Source organism: Gigantopelta aegis, chromosome 6 (genome assembly GCF_016097555.1).
Source record: "Gigantopelta aegis isolate Gae_Host chromosome 6, Gae_host_genome, whole genome shotgun sequence".
In the NCBI taxonomy this organism is placed as follows: domain Eukaryota; kingdom Metazoa; phylum Mollusca; class Gastropoda; order Neomphalida; family Peltospiridae; genus Gigantopelta; species Gigantopelta aegis.
In genome coordinates this window covers 2,934,934-2,961,487 of record NC_054704.1, presented here as the reverse complement: position 1 = coordinate 2,961,487, position 26,554 = coordinate 2,934,934, and the positions used below count along the sequence as shown (strand labels likewise).

The window sequence follows — 26,554 nt, the reverse complement described above, 5'->3', positions numbered from 1 at the left end:
TGTGTCGACTGGACTAATATTACGTAAGATTTAACTTGAACCAATGTTTATGGCCCCCAGCACATTCTGTGTCGACTGGACTAATATTAAGTAAGATTGAACTTGAACCAATGTTTATGGCCCCCAGCACATTCTGTGTCGACTGGACTAATATTACGTAAGATTTAACTTGAACCAATGTTTATGGCCCCCAGCACATTCTGTGTCGACTGGACTAATATTACGTAAGATTTAACTTGAACCAATGTTTATGGCCCCCAGCACATTCTGTGTCGACTGGACTAATATTACGTAAGATTTAACTTGAACCAATGTTTATGGCCCCCAGCACATTCTGTGTCGACTGGACTAATATTACGTAAGATTTAACTTGAACCAATGTTTATGGCCCCCAGCACATTCTGTGTCGACTGGACTAATATTACGTAAAGATTTAACTTGAACCAATGTTTATGGCCCCCAGCACATTCTGTGTCGACTGGACTAATATTACGTAAGATTTAACTTGAACCAATGTTTATGGCCCCCAGCACATTCTGTGTCGACTGGACTAATAACTGTTCTGATTACGTGACAAAATTGGTGCCAAATGAGTGTTTTTTCAGTCGGAGATTGCCGAATTCATAAAAAAAATTATGTTTTCATTGCTCAAATAAAATATAAATTTTATTGTGTGTATCAAACATACAAATGGATACAGGTATTGGATGAAATAGTGTCTGTTAAAAATACTGTAAAATTACCATACGGTAACTGTCGTAAGCTACTGAAGTTTTTCGTCAGTTGCTTTTTCGTACATACAATGTAGCTTGTTTCTTTTGATGTCCAGTGTGCAGAGAAATCAAATTTTTGTTTTTTTGTGTGGGAAAAAAGTGTGCATTTGGAAATAGCTGAGACAGGTGCAGAAAAATAAAGAGAGGTGCAGAAAAATAAAGAGGGGTGCTGAAAAATAAAGAGGGGTGCAGAAAATAAAGGAGGGCGACAAAATGCAATAGCTTAAATGGAGCAGCAAGAACAGAAAAAACCGATGTGCACACTGTATGACTCCAGCCAAATCTTATAATTAAATTTATATGCACTTTAACAATACATAACTGAATTTATTTTGTTTAGCTTTAAATATGCCTGTAGTATTGTTTGTGTAAACTTCATTGATACTTAAGTCACGTAAGAATGCAAATGTTCATTCACTATTATTTGAATCCGGTGATTTTTTTGTAAATGACGTCATTTTGTCTAGCTGCTGTGCATTTTTACGGATCATTTAGTTATACTGGAAGGAATTGTCCTATTTGTGTTTAGTTTATATTTTATGAAAGTGAATAAAAGGAACTGTCTAACATTTATGCTGTCGGTGGAACCATTTAATTTTTGCCAACAGCTGTAGAATATTGCATACAAGTAGGCTAAGTTAAAGGAGTGAAGTTTCCTACATGATTTCTTTGGCCACCGACTGAGTCTCATGTCATGATTAGCGAAGAGGATTTTTTTGCTTTTTTGTTGTTTAAATTAATGCGTATAGATCTACATGTCTACTCTGCTATAGCATTTTCCCTTAATTTATCGAATACATCTTTTGTATTGCTTTTGTAGCTTTCACGTGTGTTTTCTTCAAAATATCTAAATATGATTGCCTGAATAATCTGGCTTGTTGCACAAAAGTAGTGCGAGTCGGTGGGGGGGGGGGGGGGGGGGTAGTAGGCGTGGCTTAATTTTTTTTGGTTCATCAAGATATGAAAAAAAAAAAAAAAGCACCTCTGGACCAATCAGATTGCCATAAAGTGTATAGATGCAAAGAAAATTTAATTATTTCATAATGACCTTCAAAAACACATATATACATATAAACATATCTCCCCCATCATACAGAGGAATGTAACAAGCTATTCAAGTGAGTTGAGTTGAGTGGTGTGAAGACAAGTACAGAGCTAGGTGAGACAGTGTGACGTACCTCAGCCAGGTGAGACAGTGTGATGTACATGAGACAAGTACCTGAGCCAGGTGAGACAGTGTGATGTACAGGAGACACGTACCTGAGACAGGTGAGAAAGTGTGATGTACAGGAGACAAGATCACAGCTGTGGTTTCTGACTCTCACATCTGTGTGCCAGTGTGATGTACAGGAGACACATACATGAGCAAGATGAGAGACAGTGTGATGTACAGGAGACACATACCTGAGCCAGTGTGATGTACAGGAGACATGTACCTGAGCCAGGTGAGACAGGGTGATGTATAGGAGACACGTACCTGAGCCAGGTGAGACAGTGTGATGTACGTGAGCCAGGTGAGACAGTGTGATGTACAGGAGACATGTACCTGAGCCAGGTGAGACAGTGTGATGTATAGGAGACACGTACTTGAGCCAGGTGAGACAATGTGATGTACCTGAGCCAGGTGAGACAGTGTGATGTACAGGAGACACGTACCTGAGCCAGGTGAGCCAGTGTGATGTATAGGAGACACGTACCTGAGCCAGGTGAGACAGTGTGACATACGTGAGCCAGTGTGTGATGTACAGGAGACACGTATCTGAACCAGTGTGATGTACATGAGACACATACCTGAGCCAGGTGAAACAGTGTGATGTACAGGAGACACGTACCTGAGCCAGGTGAGACAGTGTGATGTACAGGAGACACGTACCTGAGCCAGTGTGATGTACAGGAGAAACGTACCTGAGCCAGGTGAGACAGTGTCATGTACAGGAGACATGTACCTGAGCCAGTGTGATGTACAGGAGACACGTACCTGAGCCAGGTGAGACAGTGTGATGTACAGGAGACATGTACCTGAGCCAGGTGAGACAGTGTTATGTACAGCTGGTGTGAAGACACATACCTGAGACAGGTGAGACAGTGTGACGTACCTGAGCCAGGTGAGACAGTGTGACGTACCTGAGCCAGGTGAGACAGTGTGACGTACCTGAGCCAGGTGAGACAGTGTGACGTACCTGAGCCAGGTGAGACAGTGTGATGTACAGGAGACAGGCCCGGAGCTGTGACTTCTCGTCCTGCTGTTTGACGAGAGTGATGGACGCCTGCCACTGTTTGTACTGCAGCAGCAGCTTGAGGGCTCTCTCAGGGTCATGCTCCTCGCCACTGAAAACAAGTCTTCATTTTAACTTGATATCAATCTTAAACACTGGATTATTTTAATATAATATCAGTCAGTGTTAAATATTGTAATAGTTTGAAAATCATCTGATCTTAGGAGGCATGGATCATCTTTATTCACTCATCTGAGATCCATATTGTTTAAAACAATTCAATTCCTGAATCATTACATTCAAAAGTTATAGTACATAAAGACCTATATTTTGAGCAAACAATTTTTAAAGTTATGAGTTATTATTATTATTATTATTATTATTATGAGTTATTGAATTATCTTAACTATTTTTTAAAATGTTTTTGAGATCAATTTTGGCATATGAAACATGCTATCCGTTTGCTGTAACCTTACTGGCTGTGTTGGGGTCACAAGACATGCTAGGGTCTGTAATACTGACACTTACCAGGCTAGAATAAGCTGTGCTGTAACCTGACTGGCTGTGTTGGGGTCACAAGACATGCTAGGGTCTGTAATACTGACACTTACCAGGCTAGAATAAGCTGTGCTGTAACCTGACTGGCTGTGTTGGGGTCACAAGACATGCTAGGGTCTGTAATACTGACACTTACCAGGCTAGAATAAGCTGTGCTGTAACCTGACTGGCTGTGTTGGGGTCACAAGACATGCTAGGGTCTGTAATACTGACACTTACCAGGCTCGAATAAGCTGTGCTGTAACCTGACTGGCTGTGTCGGGGTTACATGACATGCTGGGATCGGGCAGACAACCCACAGCTCTCTTGTAATACAGGCTCTAAAACAGAATAACAGGTAAATTTACAAATACTTCCTCTGGGTTTATATGCTTTCGGTCAACCGTGTCTATAAAAACACCCATACATATCCAACAATTAAAGAATCCACGCGAAAAACTAAGTTAATTTTTTTAATTAAAAATGTAAAAAATTGTTTAATTGTCTATATGTGAAACTGGTTAAATTGTTATGTTGTTGTACAGTCAACTCTCGTTATAACGGCCATGTTTGTGCTGTGCTTATATTGCCGGTATAATGATTTCGTGAAGAGTTATCTTCCTTAGCTCATTCGTTCACATATTTAGCTAGCTTTAAAAATTTAGAAAACGTAATACTATAATATGTAATACTAGTAACTTACTAATAAAGAAAGAACATCAAGAAAAGATTTAATATGCTTTTAATTCAAATAACAAAATGAACATTTAATAGCTGAATTCACAGAAGTCATTTTGAAGTCATGATTGATGTTTAAATATGTCCAGCGTTGTAGTGCTCAACTGCACATACAGCATTCCACAATGAGTCAAGATGCTCAAAACCAATTGAAGGGTTCTGCTCAAAGTACTTTATTGCAACAGAAAGTCCTTGTTTGGCCTCACATTTCTTGACCACATCTGCATCATTGTCATCAGTGGCATCTTTACACTCGTCACTTGGAATATCATTAGAAACGTCCGACACGATTTGAACAATAGCGTCATCACTCAGCGATTCACAGGTTTCAACGACGCTGTCCACGACAATGTAGGCAGCAGCATCCATTTGGTTTTCCTGGCATACACCTCAACAGAACTTGTAGTTCCTACAGTGGTATGTCTTAGTCATTGTCGTCGTTGTCATGGTTAACACCGGGACACTGCTGTGGGGGAGAATACCGGTATGTCGTCAACAATTCACAATGGTTGATAGTTTCACGGACTTCCACGCTTCTTTAACAAATGACAGAGCATGTCTGATGGATATGGTCTGCACTGTTTTTTCCTCGATGCAATGCAGGAAGTAACTAACCAGCAAGTTTTTGCAGAATCCTTTGAAATTTCGGATAATTCCTGCATCCATGGGCTGGATGTGAGATGTCGTGTTCGGTGGCAAAAACTTGACTTTGACATTTGTCAGTTCCACACCGGTACTGGAATGACTGGTCGCGTTATCCACCAACAAAATCACTTTTCGGCATTCATTCTTTATCCGTGTGTTTAATTTCACCAACCAATGTTGAAAAATAATCATGATCATCCACGCTTTTTTGTTGCTGGTGTATGTGATGTAAACTCTGGTGTCACATGTTACGGTTGTTATTTTTTTATGTATATGTGTTACTTTTGTTGATGGGGATAATAATTAAGTGAAATTGATTCGTGTGTGTGACTTTTGTTGTATGGTATAGCAAGTTGCAAGAATGAAGCATGTTGCATGTGTAGTGTGTGTAAGGATGACCTTGTAACTTGGGATGGACAATGTAAAGCATGGGATAATGGTGTGGTTATGGTATAAATAGAAAGAATTATTGTGTATTTGGGAGAGCTATTATTTTTCGTCAACGAGGAAGGTGCTCTCGTATTTCTCACAGTGTTAAGACGTAAGTTTTTATTTTTATTATTTGGATTGTTGCAAATGACTTCACATATTGGGATTTGTGCAGCAGTGCTAGAATTACTTTGTTAAAATGTTATAAAATGTATAAACAAGTGTATAGTTATGTTTTGTATACAAATAATTTTGTACATGTATATATATCCGAGATGGCATGGATTCCGTGATAAAGAAGTTTATTTAAAATCCTTTGTAAATTATCTCACACTTTGGCTGAATTTTGATTTTGGAAACCGTTCTAGAACGAACTGTGAACATTCAAATGTGTTTGTTTATAATATATAAATATAATTTTCTCTGTGGGGTTGGTTTGATGGATGAGTGGGGTGAATGGCATGATTGGTGAGTGAATGTGGGGTGTTTATGTAAATTTTATTGTATTAAATATATAATTTTAAATTTTTTTGTTGAGTTTATCTTTTCCATTATCTTTAGTATGTGACAACTGGGATCAAATGTTTTTCTGAAACAACGTGGACGAGCCAACTTTCCAATGACAAGGGGTGTTAGCCTGTCTGTTCCAGTAGCATTAGCACACAGTAACACTGGGATTCGATCTTTTCGCCTTTTTTGACATGCATGGGCCCAGTCACCAGAGTTGAATTTGGTCCAAGTTTATAAAATAAACCTGTTTCATCCAAATTTTAAATGTTCTCAGGGTCGTAATCTGTAAGATCTTACTGAAGTTGCTGTCGCCCCTCAACTACAGCACCGAGATCAGCACTGCCTGCTTCCCCATGGGCCACATATTAGAAATGTTGTGTTGTTTCTTGAATTTCTGTAGCCATTCGGTGGAATAATGAAGTTTTATCTACCCCCATTTCTCCATCAAAATGTTTTGCCTTCTCAATTAGCATTAGATCAGTAACATAGGCATTTTGTGACCGAACGTCAGAAAACCACATAAACAGGACCTGTTCTAAGTTGTCAAGTTTACCGGAGCGTTGACGAATCAGCTTATTACAATCTTTAGGCACATTGACCCATTTTGCTTTTTCGACCTACCGACGAGTTTCTCAAATTCTTTGCTAAAGTGGCTTGCAATTTCATCTTATGTGTGTTTTGGGTGACTTTCTTTAAAATTTGTTATGTCTCTTTTTTCACCAATTGACATTTGCTTCCAGCATCGTTTAGTTGGAGGCTGCAACATGATTTACACATAATTCGTAAGTCAATGAAAAATATTGACTACAACAAATACTACCCGGTATTTATTAATAAGCAGTGACATGAATAACTCAACTCAAGCAAAGATGTTTTTATTGCATTCCTACCCAAAATCAATGCACGTTTGAATAATGCCACTTGTGATCGCAGCTCTGTGCAATCAACCATAAGCCAGTCATCGGCTGCACATCAAAATGTTGATGAAAGGTGATAAACTTACGGATGATTGTCGAAACAATCTTACTAATTATGATGACATAATATGCCCAAGATGTGTTCAGTGATTCTGTGCACTGTTGTAAAGATCAAACAATACATGAAATAGACACGTTTTGTCACTGCAAATCACTGCTGGTGCCGGAACTCGAATATTCCGTTATAATGATCAGATTAACACTGAAACACGTTGGTTCCCAGTAAAAGTGTGCCGGTACCCAAATATTCCACTGTAATGGATAATGTAATGATGAGAGATGACTGTATAAGTAATTCATTCTGCTAGCCTTCATTCTGGAAAAACATTCACTTCAAAGAAATAATTATCAATATTCACAAAAACTAATGAAAAACCCCCAAGCATAATATAATGTTCAAAATAAGTAGGGGATATAACACAATATAACAGAGATGTATTAATTTTTATTGCAATATGAATTAATGGTAAAAGACTCATGTAACAAGGGATTGGCATTAAAGATTATAGCCAGGGTAGTGATGTTAGTATGGAGGAGCCACAGATAGGCCACAAAGGTGGTACTTGTCAATTTGATGTTTTCAATATCTGCACTAGTAACGGGTAAAACTCCCACTGTTTGCCAAATGTCCAATAACATTTTGGGGGTTCCTGTCCCATAGCTCTTGGAGAGCGGCGCTTAAATCAGCCAAGTCGGTTGGCTGATGTTGACGTTCTCGGAGACATTATCTGATGATGTCCCAATAGGTGAAAGGTCTGGGCTTTAGGCTGGCCAAGGTAGTGTGGTGATGTTCTGTTGATGCAGATACGCAGTGACCAGTAGACTCTGGTGAGCACGGGCATTGTCGTCCAGAAAAACAAAATGGCATCCAACCCGACGTGCGAAGGGCACAACAATCTGTGCAAGGATGTTGTCACAGCTATACTGCCCATGAACAATATGCAGCTGGGTTCTGCCAGTCATGGTGATACCACCCCACACCATAGTGGACCCTCCTCCAAATCGGTCATGAAGACGTTGGCGTAGTGTTCATTGGGACATCACCAGACAAGCTGTCGTCGATCATGGAAGTCTAGTGTGAATCTGGACTCGTCTGAAAACATTACCCGAGCCTAACATCTGTTAGCTAAATGTCTACAATGTGTACACCATTGACATCTGGCAGCAATGTGTCTCGCAGTCAAATGTTGGGTAACATAGGATCGACATGCGTGGATGTTACTTCTATGCAGTCTGTTACGAATAGTCTGACCAGACACTGTAACGCCAGTTGTAACACAGAGTTCTCTTGCGATTTAATTGGCTGATTGACTTCGATTCCTCAACGAGTAAGTCTTAATTAAGCGGTCCTCAACCGAAGTTGTGGCCCTTGGCCATCCTGAATGGGGACGATCATCCACATTTCTCGTTTGTTGATATCAGCTAATGACTGATTGTGACACATTAAGTCTATGGGCCACAATTTGCTGGGTGGTGCCAACTTGGAGCATGCCTAGAACCCTGAGACTTTCCTGACGATGGAGACGTCGCATTGTTGAAAAGTTACACAATGTTGTAAAGAATGTCACAGCAAGGTTCCAATAACAAAGAAAGAATATTGCCACAGTGTGCACACAACGTACACACAAATTAAGTGTTTAATCACAAATCACACCCTTGATATGTGCAACGTCACAACAATCAGTGCGTTTTTTCATGCTCTTTGAATAGGAACATTAATGCACATTGTGCATTTATTTTGAGTTTTATATCTCATTTCATTCTATAATTATTTTTAACAGTATATTATTTAAAAAATCAATAAAATCAACAAACCATTACATGATAACATCAATAACACCGTACAGCAGTAAACAATGCAGTGTTGTTTATGAGCAGTGAATGTGGACACACTGAGGAAGCATCAACCTTTAAAATCAATATCTAAAACTGTACAATATGTCTGATTGTTCTTATCGTGGCAACTCTTCAGTTGTTTTTGACAACTGATGGCTCCATAGAGACATGTAAGAAAAATATGTGTATGCAGTATTCACATAACGAGACACCACAGACCACATCTTCTTTGTATTATTGAATAATTATAAATTATAGCACTTGTAAAATGCACAGAAATGTCTTAATATAAGCTATGCCTTTTAACCAATCCCAATAAACATAAAAGAAATAAACATTGTTTAAACCATAATAAAATAAAATTAACAGATTCAGCTGCAGATTCATAATATTTGACCTGCTGTCAATTACCACATGCTTCTGTCATGTGTTATTTTGTAAATATTCATTGAGTGCAAAGTTTCATATGAATTCGATATCTGAACTCACCGTGTGTTTCTTTCTCACGAAAGCCGACACCCCGATGGTCTGCTCACTCACTCTCTGTGCACATCTCACAAACACAATCTGAACAGAGATGAATAACATCATCATAAAACATAGCTTCAAACCTTTAAAAATTAAAATTTGTGTTTCCTTTAGGAAATCATTTTACAATGCTTCTTTCAAAGTAAGACCAACTAGCAATATAAAGTAATGTCATCAGATATGACGTTCCCTGTCAACATTATTTTTACATTCATTGAGAAATAATTAAATTTTCTTTGCGTCTATACACTTTACGGCAATCTGACTGGTCCAGAGGTGCTTACTTTTTTTTTTTCATATCGCGATGAATCGAACAAATTAAGTCACGCCTACTACGCCCCCTCCCCCCACCAACTCGCACTACTTTTGTCCAACAAGCCAGATTATTCAGGTAACCATATTTTAGATATTTTGAAGAAAACACACGTGAAAGCTACAAAAGCAATAAAAAAATGTATACGATAAATTAATGGAAAATGCTATAGCAGAGTAGAAATGTAGATCTATACGCATTGATTTAAAAAAACAACAACCCCAAAACCCCCCAAAAAACAAACAACCCAACCTCTCTTCGCTAATCATGACATGAGACTCAGTCAGTGGCCAAAGAATTTATGTAGGAAACTTCACACCTGTAACTTACTTGTAAGCGACGTTCTACAGATGTTGGCAAAAATTAAACGGTTCCACTGACAGCATAATTGTGAGACACGTTCCTTTCATTCACTTTCATAAAATATAAACTAAACACAAATAGGACAATTCCTTCCAATATAATTAAATGATACGTAAAAATGCACAACAGCTAGAGGAAATGCTTATCAAAATGACGTCATTTTCCAAATGACAAAAAAATCACCTGATTCAAATAATACTGAATAAAGTGTTGCATTCTTACGCAACATAAGTATCAATGAGTTTACACAAACAATACTACAGGCATATTTAAAGCTAAACAAAATAAATTAAGTTATGTTTTGTTAAAGTATGCATATAAATTTAATTATAAGATTTGACCGATATAATATTTTGGTTCATGCAAGTATGAACCGAAAAAACAATGTGTATACTTTTGTATAACCCTCTACGCGGAGTCATACAATGTGCACATCATTTTTTCGGTTCATACTTGCATGAACCAAAAAATTATTGCGGTCAATTCTTAAATGAACAAATTTGCATTGCTATGCTTGGACCAATGAGATGACATTAAATTGTAATGAATTTAACAGACATTTAATTCTTAACTACTAACGAACAAATATCAGTTTTTTGCCTAACTTTAATCAACATTAACTGATCTAAAATATCATAAAAATTTGAAAAAACCACAAAAATAATACTTACCGATTAAAATATGAACTTTAAAACATTTAAGTGAATATATCAAAGTAAAAATTATCAACTTGTACCCACTTGTGGTTTTTGTCAAAAATTAACCTAGTAGTCTAAAGGTTAAAGTGGAGTCCCTAATTTCAATCCCTAAATAGAGGATAGGGCCTACTATGAGTGTCTATCACAGACGATGTTTATGACACGAGTGCCTAAAGTATATTTCCAGACCTGTAAATGGTAAATCATGTATGAATTTTTAAAATGAAATTTAATTGTATTAATTAGTACCAAAGAAGGAGTTATTGTTCAACAGTTCAGCTGCCCTCGGCAATGTACTGGTGCTACTGGTTCATTGCCCCGAGTGCCTGGAGTAATTATTTATTAAGTGTTACTGTTCAACAGTTCAGCTGCCCTCGGCAATGTACTGGTGCTACTGGTTCATTGCCCGAGTGCCTGGAGTAATTATTTATTAAGTGTTACTGTTCAACAGTTCAGCTGCCCTCGGCAATGTACTGGTGCTACTGGTTCATTGCCCCGAGTGCCTGGAGTAATTATTTATTAAGTGTTACTGTTCAACAGTTCAGCTGCCCTCGGCAATGTACTGGTGCTACTGGTTCATTGCCCCGAGTGCCCTGGAGTAATTATTTATTAAGTGTTACTGTTCAACAGTTCAGCTGCCCTCGGCAATGTACTGGTGCTACTGATTCATTGCCCCGAGTGCCTGGAGTAATTATTTATTAAGTGTTACTGTTCAACAGTTCAGCTGCCCTCAGCAATGTACTGGTGCTACTGGTTCATTGCCCCGAGTGCCTGGAGTAATTATTTATTAAGTGTTACTGTTCAACAGTTCAGCTGCCCTCGGCAATGTACTGGTGCTACTGGTTCATTGCCCCGAGTGCCTGGAGTAATTATTTATTAAGTGTTACTGTTCAACAGTTCAGCTGCCCTCGGCAATGTACTGGTGCTACTGGTTCATTGCCCCGAGTGCCTGGAGTAATTATTTATTAAGTGTTACTGTTCAACAGTTCAGCTGCCCTCGGCAATGTACTGGTGCTACTGGTTCATTGCCCCGAGTGCCCTGGAGTAATTATTTATGCTTTAGATGTTTTCATGTCCTAGTAACCGCATAATTTTAGTGAGTAGGGTGTTTATTAAACTAATTTTAAAACAAATATTTGCAGACCGATCAACCTTTAGTCATGAGAAAGCAAGAGGTGTGTGTTGAAAAATCATGAAATTTTGTCAAAATGCAGATGATGTTTTAAACGCACACAATTTAACCCAAAATCACAAGTTTTAAAAAACATTATTACAGTAAGTTATATGAACACTACATAATGTCATATATACTCATTAACCTTAGATCTTGGCATTAAAAAAAAAAATAATAATAATTAATTAAAAAAAATAATAACATTTCTTTTTTAAAGTTTAAATATGATTATGATTTAATACACATTTTTAAAAATAACTCTTTTATCCAAAAATGTTAAGTACAAGAACCATTTAAGTAAAAAATTAATTAGTACATTTGCGGTATTACACTTACAGGTTACGTTACATCATGATTTATGGTTTGTGTACCTAAGACAAATTTATATAAATCTTATGAATTAATATTCAGTTTTTACTATGAGGAACAGTGGCGTGGTACTTATTTAAAATCATTATAACGATGCAATGAACATTGTATTTCCACTAATAAGTAAAACCTCATTACTGACATTGTGTGAAATATACCGGAATTATACCCATTTCCGTGAGTAACTTTATGTCAAACACAACATTTATTAATTGTACAAAAATAATCCCTTGAAGTGTACGCTTGTTACCAACATTTTACTGCACAAACATACAAAACTAACTGATACAAGTATTGTTTATATAGCTAATTAGTCTTTTCGTTGTCTTGCTGTGACATAAGATTTTAACATCATGTGTATTACTGTCAACTCTGGGCCAGAGTCTGGCTCTTCAGACTCGTAATAGTCGCATTATGTAATCGAGCGGCAACACGTTTCGTAGCCATTACGATGACAACAAACATTATAACACATCATTCTATAAACTCCATGTGCTTTTTTAACAACAATAATATATCCCACAATTCTCACTTCTGCAAACGTTAAATAGTCGGGACAATTTGGCCAGTTATATTCTCGGAAACCGAAATTAGACGTTTTCCTAATGAGAGAAAAAAAAAGAGGCAGAGTTACTTCCCTTAGGCTATTTTAGAGAAAGTAGATAAAAAAAACATTTATGCTTACTAAAATGTCATTTAACAGGAGATTGTTTTCTCCCGTGCAGGTTTCTGGAGGTTTAACAAAATACCGGGAGACTCCTGCAGAATCCGAGAAGGTTGACAGGTCTGATTCTACCCTGTGGAATGTCATATTAGCCAATCAAAAAGAGATGTATGTTCATGACAGCCAATCATTAAATAACAATGCCAGGACATGGACATGAGAACATACATTTTAATTATGACATATGCATGAATTGGTACGATAAATATGAATCTTGTTATGCTGTGTCTTGGAGGTGATAATAAAGAAAACTAACCAGACGAGAAGGCTCCAGTTTGAACAGCAGACGACAGATGTGATCGAAGATGAGAGAGTTACTTCCCCCTTGAACAGCCCCGTCATCGTCCAGACCCAGCACAGTGAGCCACCGCGACATGTCTTCTGACTCAACATCGTCATCTACAACAAGATGATTTACTACATCATCATCATCATCGTCGTCCAGACCCAGCACAGTGAGCCACCGTGACATGTCTTCTGACTCAACATCGTCATCTACAACAAGATGATTTACTACATCATCATCATCATCCAGACCCAGCACAGTGAGCCACCGTGATATGTCTTCTGACTCAACATCGTCATCTACAACAAGATTATTTACTACATCATCATCATCGTCATCGTCCAGACCCAGCACAGTGAGCCACCACGACATGTCTTCTGACTCAACATCGTCATCTACAACAAGATGATTTACTACATCATCATCATCATCCAGACCCAGCACAGTGAGCCACCGTGATATGTCTTCTGACTCAACATCGTCATCTACAACAAGATGATTTACTACATCATCATCATCATCCAGACCCAGCACAGTGAGCCACCGTGATATGTCTTCTGACTCAACATCGGCATCTACAACATTATTATTTACTACATCATCATCATCATCATCATTGTCCAGTCTCAGCAGTGAGCCATCGTGATACGTCTTCTGACTCAACATCTCTATCAAAAGTTCATGCACCTCGAACTTTGACCCAGCCAGAAGTTATTTGATTTAGTGCTACCATAAGACAAATCAATGGTTATTTTTTATACACAGTGAACAACAAACATCAGTATATATAAATATGATAGAACAGACACATTTTAACATGATCAGTTACGTAATAAAACATATGTTTTGTGATAATCAGATGCATAAAACAGACAAAATCTTTTTTGAACCTGTGTCAAACTGCAATCCCTCACACAGAACTTGTAACACATCATTTGGCGATTTCTCACTCATCCATAGCAACCTGGCTTCCTGGGTAACCAGAGACTGAGATCGGTCGAGAATTTCTGATCTTGGACTGACATCCCCACAATCCGTAGACACCTACAAGAAAACACAAAACAAGCTGATTAGAAAATACCACCACCACAATAATAAAGATTCCAGCCAAAAATGTATGATGATCGTTGATGGTGTTTCCTGTCTTAGTGTGTGAGAACTAGTCATGATTTATCACCAAATATCAACAAGTCTGTTAAGCAATACATTTTACAAGTTAACTGTGATAACGCAAAGTTTTTCTTCTTCATCAGTGATCAGGCCTTCTAGAATACGGTGGCCCGATGCCCGAGGCCAGTGTTTTGGGGATTTGGGCCAGTAAAAGTTACTTTGTGCAATCCTGATGGCAAGTGGTAAAAAAAAATTTTTTTTAAATAATCTACAACGCTATGTCCTACAATCATACAAAAACAAAAGAAACTTCTCCAAGTCACTTCTTTAGATTTGCTATCACATGCAATATTTCACTAACAAATAGTTGGCCACCAGTAATCTCTGACACATCCATGACATCAATATACCTACTGATATAACTTTATTAAAGATATAAAGTGTAAACATTGGAAAAACAAAAGTTCATTGTTTTGCCGCCATTTTGGATTTTTTACACTGGAATCCAAAGATTTGTTACTCTAATACTAATAATATGCAAAACGGTAACCAGTCTTTTATTAGTTTTAAAGGTTGCATGTCACTATTTACAAATACTTTAAATAAGTAAATTATTAATTTAATTTATAAAATGACATAAATTGCAAAAAGGTTTTTAAAAAGCTTAGGAACATAGTATCATGAAATAGATAAATTTAACAAAGTACCCAAATTGAAAAATTACTAATATGGTGTGTGTGTGTTGGAGGGGGGGGGGGGGGGGGGGGGGGGTAAGCCATTAAACTGCAATACATGTACACTTTATGCTAATAAAGGTTCTTACTTGTTTCTTTTCTAATTTTTTTGAGGGGGTGGGTGGGGGTGAGTTCCCATTCATAAGTAAATCGTAAATAAATAATGCTGTTAATTGTTGTAATGTCTCGGTAACATGGATTATTTTTTACAACTTAGGTGGTTTTAGTGGAAACAATTATTTAAATTTTTTAATAGGTATGGTAACTTTATTCTAAACTGATGAAAATTATTTGCATATTTTTCTAAACAAACCATAAAGCATGCCCAATGAGCCAATCTATTGTGTAAACGGACAAATTGATTAAACATGATCTCAGTATGAAAGAAAGAAATGTTTTATTTAACGACGCAATCAACACATTTTATTTACGGTTATATGGCGTCAGACATATGGTTAAGAACCACACAGATTTTGAGATGAAACCCGCTGTCGCCACTACATGGGCTACTCTTCCGATTAGCAGCAAGGGATCTTTTATTTGCGCTTCCCACAGGCAGGATAGCACAAACCATGGCCTTTGTTGAACCAGTTATGGATCACTGGTCGGTGCAAGTGGTTTACACCTACCCATTGAGCCTTGCGGAGCACTCACTCAGGGTTTGGAGTTGGTATCTGGATTAAAAATCCCATGCCTCGACTGGGATCCGAACCCAGTACCTACCAGCCTGTAGACCGATGGCCTACCACGACGCCACCGAGGCCGGTGATCTCAGTATGAAAAATGAACATTAAAAAGTTAATTATGGCCCTATGGCAAGTGAATTTTAAAAATATTCTAGAACCCCTGGTGATATACACTTCAGTTAAACTTTGTCACATCAACGAACATTGTGCTAGCAAGGGAGATTACTGTGATGTTGATGTCTGAATAAGAGAAAACATGATATTTAAAGTACAACTGATCTATACTTCACTCACTTCTCCATCATCAAAAATACTTCCGGTCATTTCCTCCAGTCTCCAGAATTCAAATAAATAAGGATCTACAAAGATAACAAAGAAAACATAAATATCCTGTGACACCACCAATCGCAAATGCCAAAACCAAATATGTTTTTAATATTTTTGTAAAGACAGTAATAAACTAATACACTGAGTAAAAAGAAATAATATATTAATTAATTTGAACCAACTTTAAATACGCAAGATATATGTTTTTTTTTTTTAAAGATGATTACAACAGCAATTTCAAGTTATAAACCAATATTAATTTCACAGAACAGCAAAATCCTTTTCTAAGTAAATGAATACATGTATGTAGCCTATTTAACAGTCTTTATTTTATTTTATTAATTTTTTTACAAAAACTGTCATAATTTAATTTCAATTTCCCTGTTAAAGTAATAACATAATTTACTAACCTACTAACTGGGACAGTTTAGATTTTGTTGGTCTTGTTTGTTTGTCCTTCCAAATCTTGTGTAACTCATCAAGTTTCTTCTTTGTTTCTGGCAACTGTTCAGTGTGACGTATCTAAATGTAGTACATGACAGTTTAAAATAAAAATTACACGCCAGTTGACCTACTGAAGGCAACGTCGCATGGATTCTGCCACTTGAAATATACACTATGTATGTTCCTCTTCTAACACTTGTTACCATGCACTATTTTACAAACATTTTTAAACTGCTAGTGTTAACCAAATGTTAACAAAGTGATTTTTTTCATTTACTGCTATGTAGCTCTAAACAAACAATGTTCTTTTTTTCTGAATTATCGCTATCTAGTCATTATTCAATTATATCTCAGAATCTCAAAAGCAAGTGGCTTAACACGACTATGTAATGGACTAATACTATCTAGGAAAAATGTTTCCTAAAATACATTGTCTGACCATTTAATGAGTTGGCCGCAGTGCCACCTAATTTTCAACCAGTTTACTTGATACACAACTAAACAATATTCTTACACACACATTGGTGAGAACATCATCATGTAAGAAATAGAATACTACATTTGTATCCGTTAAATACCATTTCTTATAAGTCGTTGTTTAAAAATATATTCAACTCATTTTCGCTTGTTAGATATAGTATCGAACAGTCACTCATGTAGTATTCTCTATTCACTTCCCATTTTTAAGTGATTATGAAAACAGTTTTAGAATAAGCTGTAAGACAAATAAAAACATTAACAGCTGGCAGACTGTGAGAAAACTAAACCTGACTAAGGTAATAAGCGATATGAAGAGTACCAATCTGAAAACTAACCTCAATGAGGTAAGCAATATGAAGAGCCTCAGTCTGAAAATTCTGCGTCTCCGAGATGGAACTGAAGTCTGTAGGGTGGTCTTTGTGGGAATCTCTCTGTTAACAAATATAGAGCATCATTGTAAATACAAGATCCAGGACACATTTAACACACCGTTCTTGTTCTTTATGACAGTAATATGAAGATAAACAGAAATACTTTGTATTTTATAATAATAATAATAATAATAATAATAATAATAATAATAATTATTATTATTAACACAATAGAAATATCCTGATAATCTCAGTTCATGTTTAAGTTCAAAATAAATACTATGAAAAAGCTACATTTTCCCATCCCTGACAAGGTCTCTCTCAACTTCATTAAACTAATGCTTATATGTGTTCCACTAGCTCCCATGACTTCAAGAGAGTGAAGAAGGAAAGAATGTCTAATGACACTCCAGTACATCAATTCTGTAATCAGTGGCTTTAAGAGGAAACACTAAGAGAGCTTTAGATCTCACTAATTTGGCTACAACAAGCACTTTTGTCTTTTCTCAGTGCAAGGAGGTCGTTTTAGTTCAGTACTGCTGTAGAGCTGTCATTATTCAAAAATGCATTTCAAGTTATTTTAATGTAATTAAAGTTAACATTTCAATGGTTTTGTGGTCGAATGTTTCGAGGTCAGCATGTTTGTAGTTAATTTGGGGGGGGCGTGATTATTTTGGGCATATGTATTTTGACCACAACATTTATCGCCTCGACTTTGATGCAATCAATCTAAAGCCCTGAGAAATGACCTATCAACTATAATAATATCATTACACCTTGCTGTTGCCAAGCAACTAGACCATACCTGTATCAAAAAGAAGTTGGTCTTTGTATAAAATCCGGCAGTAACTGTTGACGTTGTCGACACTATGATACCTTCAATGTCTGAGCCATCAGGGGAGGTAACCTCTGGCAGCTGACATCCTTTGACCACATCAAACAGCCTGGTAAAAGAAAGCCACTTTATGAATGATACTATACTTGTGATGATATGGTATTGGATACTGAATGTCTTCATAAAATATTTATAATCCTATGTCCGGTATTCTGCAGGAACTAATCTTATATTGAAAAAGCAGGCAAAATTATTTTTCCCTTCCCAGAAGTCAAAAGACAAGTTTGATCAGATCTGTCAAAGTTTATCGTTAATTTCTGTAGTGTTTTGTCATGTTCCATGTTCATTCAGAAGCGTTTCCATTTGTACACTTGGTTCAAATCCTAATAAGTTTTTATCAAATACTAATACTTTCAGTAATAAAAGTTAAGCAAAACAATTGATTATTAAGCGAGACCGACACAGCTGAGAAGTTTCTTACAAGGTGGCAATAAACAGGTTGGAGTGTTGATGTCTACTGAGCGATTGTTTTTCAAATTGAATTAGGTTCAAAATATTACTGTAATAATTTGGCAACTTGAATCAATTTCCAGCAAAAAAGGTGCCATTTTGCCAGCTAGATTTGTGCCCGATATGCAAGGAAAACAAAGTTATGACTTCTGCATCAACAAACTATAATAATTTTTGTATTAATAATTTTGTGAATATTTGTGAAACTAAAATGGAAAGGCAAGAAATAAAACAGAGCAATGCTGTTAACATCAAAGGAATCAGTTTTATATATTACATAAAGATTTATTTTTTTAGTTTATGAAAGAAAGCCTTGATAAAGTAATTAAGAAAATATAAAACAAGCATTGCAATGCATGCGTGCTCTACAGCAAGATGAGATTACCTGACAGTGCTGCTGTCGACAACTCCAATGACATGTTTGGTCACAAACCAGCGGTTGGTATCCATCTCACCTGGATGATGAGGCAAGGTGCCTGATGTCACCACAACGTCAGTTTTCTTATCTAAAATATCACACAAAAACAAACAAAAAATTAATAACTGTTTAACAACACCCCAGCAAACATATTTGGATATTTAAGTGGAGGGCACACACTTTAATCAGTAGGTGGCACAAGTTATTTATGGCGTGAAAGCAAATGCTCACACTCAAAATATTTTTGGATGGTCTCAAAAATGATTGTGTTGCAGATGAAGAACAAAGAAGCAATATTAATATTAAAAGTTATTTTTGTTAATATTACTAAACTACAAAAGAAAGTATAGTTTGTGCTCCTCCAATTAGTAGATTCCAGGAACACTGATTTATATTGATAATATGCGACGGTGAAACTGGTTTACCCGTCTCACAGTGGTAGAGTCTGACATTTCCGTCTTCATACACAACAGCTGTTGTCTGTGACATGGGGTCAAACTGTACACCGACAGTTCCCCTCAGCTGATTACTCTGAAAATAAAACTCATCAGTATAATAGTCACTAAGAAACAATATCACCATTTCAGTGAAATTATTAAGAAAAATAGCTAAACATTTAAAATACACTTAATTTGATTAGTGCAAAGTTGTATTTATTGAAAAGAAATTAGATATTAATCTAACAGAAAAAAAAAACCCACCCTGAAATGAAACACCTGCTAGCATCCGACAAAAAGCTAAAATTGCCAGAATGTAACACTGAGAAAGTCACTCAATTTGGTTTATGTACAGAATTATAGGTTATTAACAAGCTTCCATTTTTTATCATGTTTATGTCCCGAGTGAAATAATTGTCAATTGTCATGAGCTTTAGCGAGTGACACTGAAAATTATTTCATGAGGGACGTTCATATAAGATTGATGTGTGCCAATCAATGACATTTTGATATGTACCAAGATATTTTTAACCATATGGGTGATAATAACAACAGGAAGCACACAATAAAGGTGAAATACTGATTAAACAAGTGTGTCCCCCAAACTGCCCTATTATCCAAACAGAGAACAGTTTACCTTAGTAACAGCAGACAGACACTGTACTAGCACTGCACGCAAATCAACAACATGAGACGAAGAAAACTTGTTCAGTTCAAGTTTCGAGTCCCCAACAAACAGACTGACGAGATCAGTGTCAGGGTTGATGACCAGACTGACATGCACACCATCGCCAGGATGTCTACATCAAAGACAAAACTCTGCCCTTTTAGCGGTATAAAGGTTACGTATAATGATGTTAGCACAACTATAAGACAATAACATTTCATAACGCAAAATATACTCTTCAAAAAAAGAAACGCAAAAGGGTACAAATGGGTTATAACTCCGATTTTATGTTTCCTACCGGTTCATGCTTTGTGAATATAAGGTCATTGTGAATATAAGGTCATTGCATGTCCCAAACACATTCCCACGGTTACATTCGATAAAACGCAGCTACTGTACAATAAAGTTCCAAAATGTGAATATTCGCAAAAACGCAGCCACGTGCAAACCATGTCACCACTGCACGTGCGTTGTCTGCACGTGCAACATGAACACCAACAGTATAAAAGTGCAGGGTGTTCGCTTGCCTGGCCTCTGTATCTGGCCGACAGTTGACAATCCAGGACATGCCACGTCTCAGTGAACCGCAGAGAAACAATGCCATCGGCCGACTAGATGCAGGCGAATCCAGAATGGCCGTTGCCAGGGCATTCCATGTGTCCCCAAGCACCATCTCCAGACTGTGGGACCGTTACCAGCAACATGGATCAACACGTGACCTCCCTAGATCCGGTCGACCACGGGTCACTACCCCCGGGCAGGACCGCTACATCCGGGTACGCCACCTTCGGGAACGATTGACTACTGCCACCTCCACAGCCGCAGCAATACCAGGTTTGCGCAGGATATCCGACCAGACCGTACGGAACCGCCTACGTGAGGTAGGAATTCGTGCCAGACGTCCAGTTCGAGGTGTCATCTTAACACCACAACACCGTTGACTCCGACTGCAGTGGTGCCAGATTCATCGACAATGGCCTCAACTGCGATGGAGACAGGTGTGGTTCAGTGACGAGTCCCGATTTCTGCTCCGACGTCATGATGGAAGATGTCGCGTGTATAGGCGTCGTGGTGAACGTTATGCGGCAAACTGCGTGCAGGAAGTGGACAGATTCGGCGGGGGTAGTGTCATGGTGTGGGCAGAACTGACCTGGTCCACGTGCAGGGCAACCTGAATGCACAGGGCTACATTGACCAGATCCTCCGGCCACACATCGTTCCAGTTATGGCCAACGCCAACGCAGTGTTCCAACATGACAACGCCAGGCCTCACACAGCACGTCTCACAATGGCTTTCCTACAGAACAACAACATTAATGTCCTTCCTTGGCCATCGATATCACCGGATTTGAACCCAATTGAGCATCTATGGGACGAGTTGGACCGACACCTCCGACAGCGACAACCACAGCCCAGACCCTGCCCGAGCTGGCAGCAGCCTTGCAGGCCGAGTGTGCCACCATCCCCCGGGACGTCATCCTTACTCTGGTTGCTTCAATGGGCAAGCGGTGCCAGGCAGTTGTCAACACACGCGGAGGCCACACCCGGTATTGACTCCAGATGACCTTGACCTTGGTGGTGTGTCCTATCACTTACTCACAATGGACTAGAGTGAATTGTGAACAATCCTGCAACATTTGGTAATTATCGGACTCACCATTCAATAATTAAATCAATTCTTCAAATGTTACGACAATGTGGTTTTGTGTTTCTTCTTTTGAAGAGTATAGATATATTTTATTGAATAAATACAAGTATATGTATAGTATTATTCTTTTAAAATCTAACTTAGCTTAATAAGATGTTTTTGAAATAGAAATAAAAAATCACGCCAAAATCTAAGTCATCAGCGTCAATTCAAATTTTAGAAATAAAACTGATTCATCAAAAGCATGTTTTTCACAAAATGAAGTTAAATGAATATATTGTCTTTAGGAAATGAACTGTTCACATACTATATATTTTAATCTAATTTTCAGTAAACATACACATAAATGATCGGAAGAGGAACCATATTTATACTATTATGGTGGTAAATAACCATTAGAAAAACAAATTCCAGTGAGCATAAGATAACAATAATAATAATTCAAAAAATCAATAAAGTGTAAACTATGTTACCTCGATGAAATAAAGAGATTGTTTCCGACTGGAAAGACGTCACAAGCGGGACAGTTGTGTACCACGGCAACAGCTGACCCAACATCCTTTTTCTTCAAGCCATACACATCTGTAAAACATGTAGATCACAAATAATTACTTCCAACTGACAGGCTGGGGCTGTATTTCAGGGCTTGTAGTAGGAAGTAAAATATGGCCTGCTGTTATTTGTTTTCAATATAGCAGGCCAAAAGAAATGTCCCACTAAGAAACATTATAGCCTGCTGGAAATAACAGGGGTGAGAAAAAGATTTGGGATAGTGTGTGCAAAATTAGTAAGATGTATTTTAGAACATTATGGAATTAAAATATAACAGAATCACAAGCTAAATAGCAGATGACCTACATGTAACTGTATCTGCTATCGGTCTCTGGAAAAATTACCTCTAATGTTTGGGGGGGGGGAATGGGTGGGGGGGTGGGGAGGGGGGTGTGTGTTTAAGCAGGTGAATTTCTATCCGACAGGAGTAGGTTTTAAAAATGGACTGCTTTTTGCCAGCCGGTAATTCAAACCCTGTATTTAATATCTCTATTACAGGAGGAGATCTAGTGCCCCACAATTGGTATATCGCCAGCCGTGGTAGTTTGAACCTGTAAGCCCCTCAAGCAAGTGAAATGAGTGTAGTTACCTTGAGGTAGACTTCTCTTGCAGACACAGTAGAGAGGTGTGGTGAGGTTGGAGGTTCTCCTCTCACACCAGTACATGAGGTTGTGGGTCGGGTGGACACACACACTGACGACCTCGGTTCCGGTCGTGTTACAGATGTCAAAGTCCACCAGCCGATCCCATGAGAAATACTCGGTGTACTGCCAACACTGCACGTGTCCATTCTGCTGAACCTGAACATACAGCAATCACTAATTAGACACACACTAAACAGATTAAACCAGAATCATGACACGAATGTTATACAGTAAATGGTTAAGCCATAAATCAATTTGAAGTGACAGACTCTAGTTTTCAAACACCACAACACATTTTTCACTAGTAAAGCTGTTTTTGTAATTTAAATTAGAAGTACTTACATTTTATTATTTAGAATATTATTAATTTTTGTACACCTGAAGTGATTCTGGTCATCCAGGTTTTTGTAATGTTCCAAAATACATTTATCATAATTCTAAAAACACATGTTCATCTGAGAAGTAATGGTTATCGGGACAAGCTCTAGTTATTTTTAGATGACGTTTCCCCATTTAAACATCTCAGACTTTAGCTGCTCTCTATATAATATTATAATAACCTTATCCAAAGTGTGTTGCAGGTTTATAGATTGACTAAACTTAATGTCGGCACCTTTAAAAAAAATTATCACAACATTTTACAATACATTACATAACTCCTCTTCCTCTCGAACATATTACATAACTGAACAATAATGTTTTCCCTTAGTAGCCGAAAACTGTTTGAAACAATAACTTACAGATACATCTATTAAGCAATTTTTGCATTCTGTGGTAACACAATAAATATAAAAATTAAAATTATAAGATAATTTTTAAGCACTTCTTGAATAAAAAGAACAGTATTTACACTGTCCACCCGTGTGTCTTTACACAGCTTGTATCGGACTGTACTCACAATAAAAATCACATCAGCATACAGCTCTGATACAATGATGTCTAACACCGGCGGTGACAGATTCTCAAAACCTGGTCCTTGGTCTGTCGTGTTCTAAATGAAAAACATTCACTACTATAATACTATCATATTCATGCTGCCTAATAAAACACAAACACAAGCAGACAATCTGACAACCACAATCAACATCTTATTGAGTATCTTTTTGAACCATCACTGAACATTATTCCTTCTGCTCTGGCATCAGATGTCAATATCAAAGATATTTTTAGAACCATAGAAATTGTTATATATTATAAGTATTCATCCTATGGACATGTATTTTAAAGAATAACCTAACATACACAGAAGCTGTTAAGTTTTAGATCTACAAGGCAGTTGTAAAGTTTACCATTGGTTATAATATGGAAACAGGGCTCTATCGGATAATCAGTTGTACCAGTTATTAGCATAAATCTGCCAGGGAACATTTTGTTCAGTATCGTGTTACGTAAGTTTCAGAGATCACTAAACAATTTTAAAACATTAAACAATAGTTGCTAACCAATTTTCAATTGACTAGAAATATCGCCAATCAAGATTTTGAAAACACAATGTTCCCTGAATGCAATTAAGCAGATTTGACTCTATATGTAAGAAATTTAAACAAGTTCTGTATTCATTAATAACTAAACACCCTTCCTGTTATTATGTTAATTCAATATTCAAAGCCTCAGAATAGTGAGTCATTGTTTTAAAAGAAAAGCAAAACATGAATGGTTGTTACCAAGTTCAACACCAGTTTAATGTACATTAAGACAACACTTCATATTTTGTTTTATTGTTATCACATATGAAGTAAACAGTATAAAACAGAAATCCACAATTTTGTATGGGGCAGGCTGATTAAACAAAAAAGCCAGAATCTTAGCAATAACGTTTATTCATGTTTACATAGGGATGCAAACAAATCACTACACATCTTTACATCGATTACAACTATTATTGCCAGTAGAATGATGGAAATACAAGGTAAAAATGTTTTAGGCCAGTCCATTTTGCCTGAATGTTGCTATTGTTTTTACCCAAATGCGAAGATTTACTCCAGCATTTGAAGGCGACAGTTGGCCCCCCACCCCAATCTCATATGCTTAAATGTACTACTGTCTAGTTACTGACATACACCCTATAACATAATGGTACATTAGTATTACCAACCTGGTGTCTATTGGCAGGTACACAGTCAAGGGCATGTAACTTGGATCCATTGTCACAACTGACTAATAGGTGACCTGGAACAAGCCATACCTTGCAGATGTCTCCATAGTTACCAAGAACAACATCTTCAAATATCTGAAAAATTACAACACGACTTGTACAACAGCTTAAAGGAAAAGAAACTTTAGTTCATCAACAGCCATTCATATCAGTGCATCCAGATCCAATCTGCGACAGGATCTTACTGGTCACTTTGACTAGGTCACTATCATTAGATGTAACCAGTCAATTATTATCATATACATTTGTATATTTATAAATGTGTTATTGATCTTACTGGTCACTTTGACTAGGTCACCATTATTAGATGTAACCGGTCAATTATTATCATATACATTTGTGTATAAATGTGTTATTGATCTTACTGGTCACTGTGACTAGGTCACCATTATTAGATCTAACCAGGTCAATTATTATCATATATTGATCTTACTGGTCACTAAGATTAGGTCACCATTATTAGATATAACCAGGTCAATTATTATCATATATAAATGTATTACTGATCTTACTGGTCACTGTGACTAGGTCACCATTATTAGATATAACCAGGTCAATTATTATCAAATATAAATGTGTTATTGATCTTACTGGTCACTGAGACTAGCTAGGTCACCATTATTAGATCTAACCAGGTCAATTATTATCTTAACTTTCAGTGCAAACAAATTGGCTACAAAGAGATTGGTCTAAGGCTTTGTGAGAGCTCATTGACAATTGGAAAATCCTGATGCGTCTCAAGGCTTTCCAATTGTGGTTAATGAAGTATTCGGCACATCTCGATCATCAAATCGGCCGAAGTGCTCAGAGTGTGATATCGGAATACTTCAACCAACTTCGGCTATGCATCATGGTTCGCAAACACAGCACGAAACGCAGAAGTGTATGTTTACAGTTTCGATCATCAATATATGTGTCGTCCGACTAATACAGTAAACTAAAATGTGTTACAGTGATTCACCATTATTAGATATAATCAGGTCAATTATTATCATATATAAATGTGTTACTGATCTCACTGGCCACTGTGACTAGATCACCATTATTAGATACAACCAGGTCAATTATTATCATATATAAATGTGTTACTGATCTCACTGGCCACTGTGACTAGATCACCATTATTAGATACAACCAGGTCAATTATTATCATATATAAATGTGTTACTGATCTCACTGGCCACTGTGACTAGATCACCATTATTAGATATAACCAGGTCAATTATTATCATATATAAATGTGTTACTGATCTCACTGGCCACTGTGACTAGGTCACCATTATTAGATATAACCAGGTCAATTATTTGTACATATAAATGTGTTACTGATCTCACTGGCCACTGTGACTAGGTTACCATATTAAAGTCATCATTCACAAAATATTGTAAAAGAACACATTCGCACTATTATGGAGCTCAT

General features: G+C 37.2%; 1 protein-coding gene across 1 annotated transcript in view; it reads right to left on the bottom strand.

The window, feature by feature from the left end:
* Positions 1 to 26,554, bottom strand: part of LOC121373940 — a 32,804-nt gene that overhangs the window by 1,744 nt on the left and 4,506 nt on the right. Inside the window, exons 2-17 of the mRNA XM_041500778.1 lie at positions 25,075 to 25,209; positions 23,878 to 23,970; positions 22,925 to 23,135; positions 22,257 to 22,365; positions 20,106 to 20,268; positions 19,457 to 19,562; positions 18,999 to 19,119; positions 18,074 to 18,212; positions 17,233 to 17,328; positions 16,384 to 16,495; positions 15,941 to 16,005; positions 14,007 to 14,160; positions 13,087 to 13,229; positions 9,151 to 9,228; positions 3,767 to 3,867; positions 2,954 to 3,101 (exon numbers count right to left, since the gene is read on the bottom strand). Coding sequence (XP_041356712.1) covers positions 2,954 to 3,101; positions 3,767 to 3,867; positions 9,151 to 9,228; positions 13,087 to 13,229; positions 14,007 to 14,160; positions 15,941 to 16,005; positions 16,384 to 16,495; positions 17,233 to 17,328; positions 18,074 to 18,212; positions 18,999 to 19,119; positions 19,457 to 19,562; positions 20,106 to 20,268; positions 22,257 to 22,365; positions 22,925 to 23,135; positions 23,878 to 23,970; positions 25,075 to 25,209 — 1,974 coding nt within the window. The remainder of the gene's footprint in view (positions 1 to 2,953; positions 3,102 to 3,766; positions 3,868 to 9,150; positions 9,229 to 13,086; positions 13,230 to 14,006; positions 14,161 to 15,940; positions 16,006 to 16,383; positions 16,496 to 17,232; positions 17,329 to 18,073; positions 18,213 to 18,998; positions 19,120 to 19,456; positions 19,563 to 20,105; positions 20,269 to 22,256; positions 22,366 to 22,924; positions 23,136 to 23,877; positions 23,971 to 25,074; positions 25,210 to 26,554) is intronic.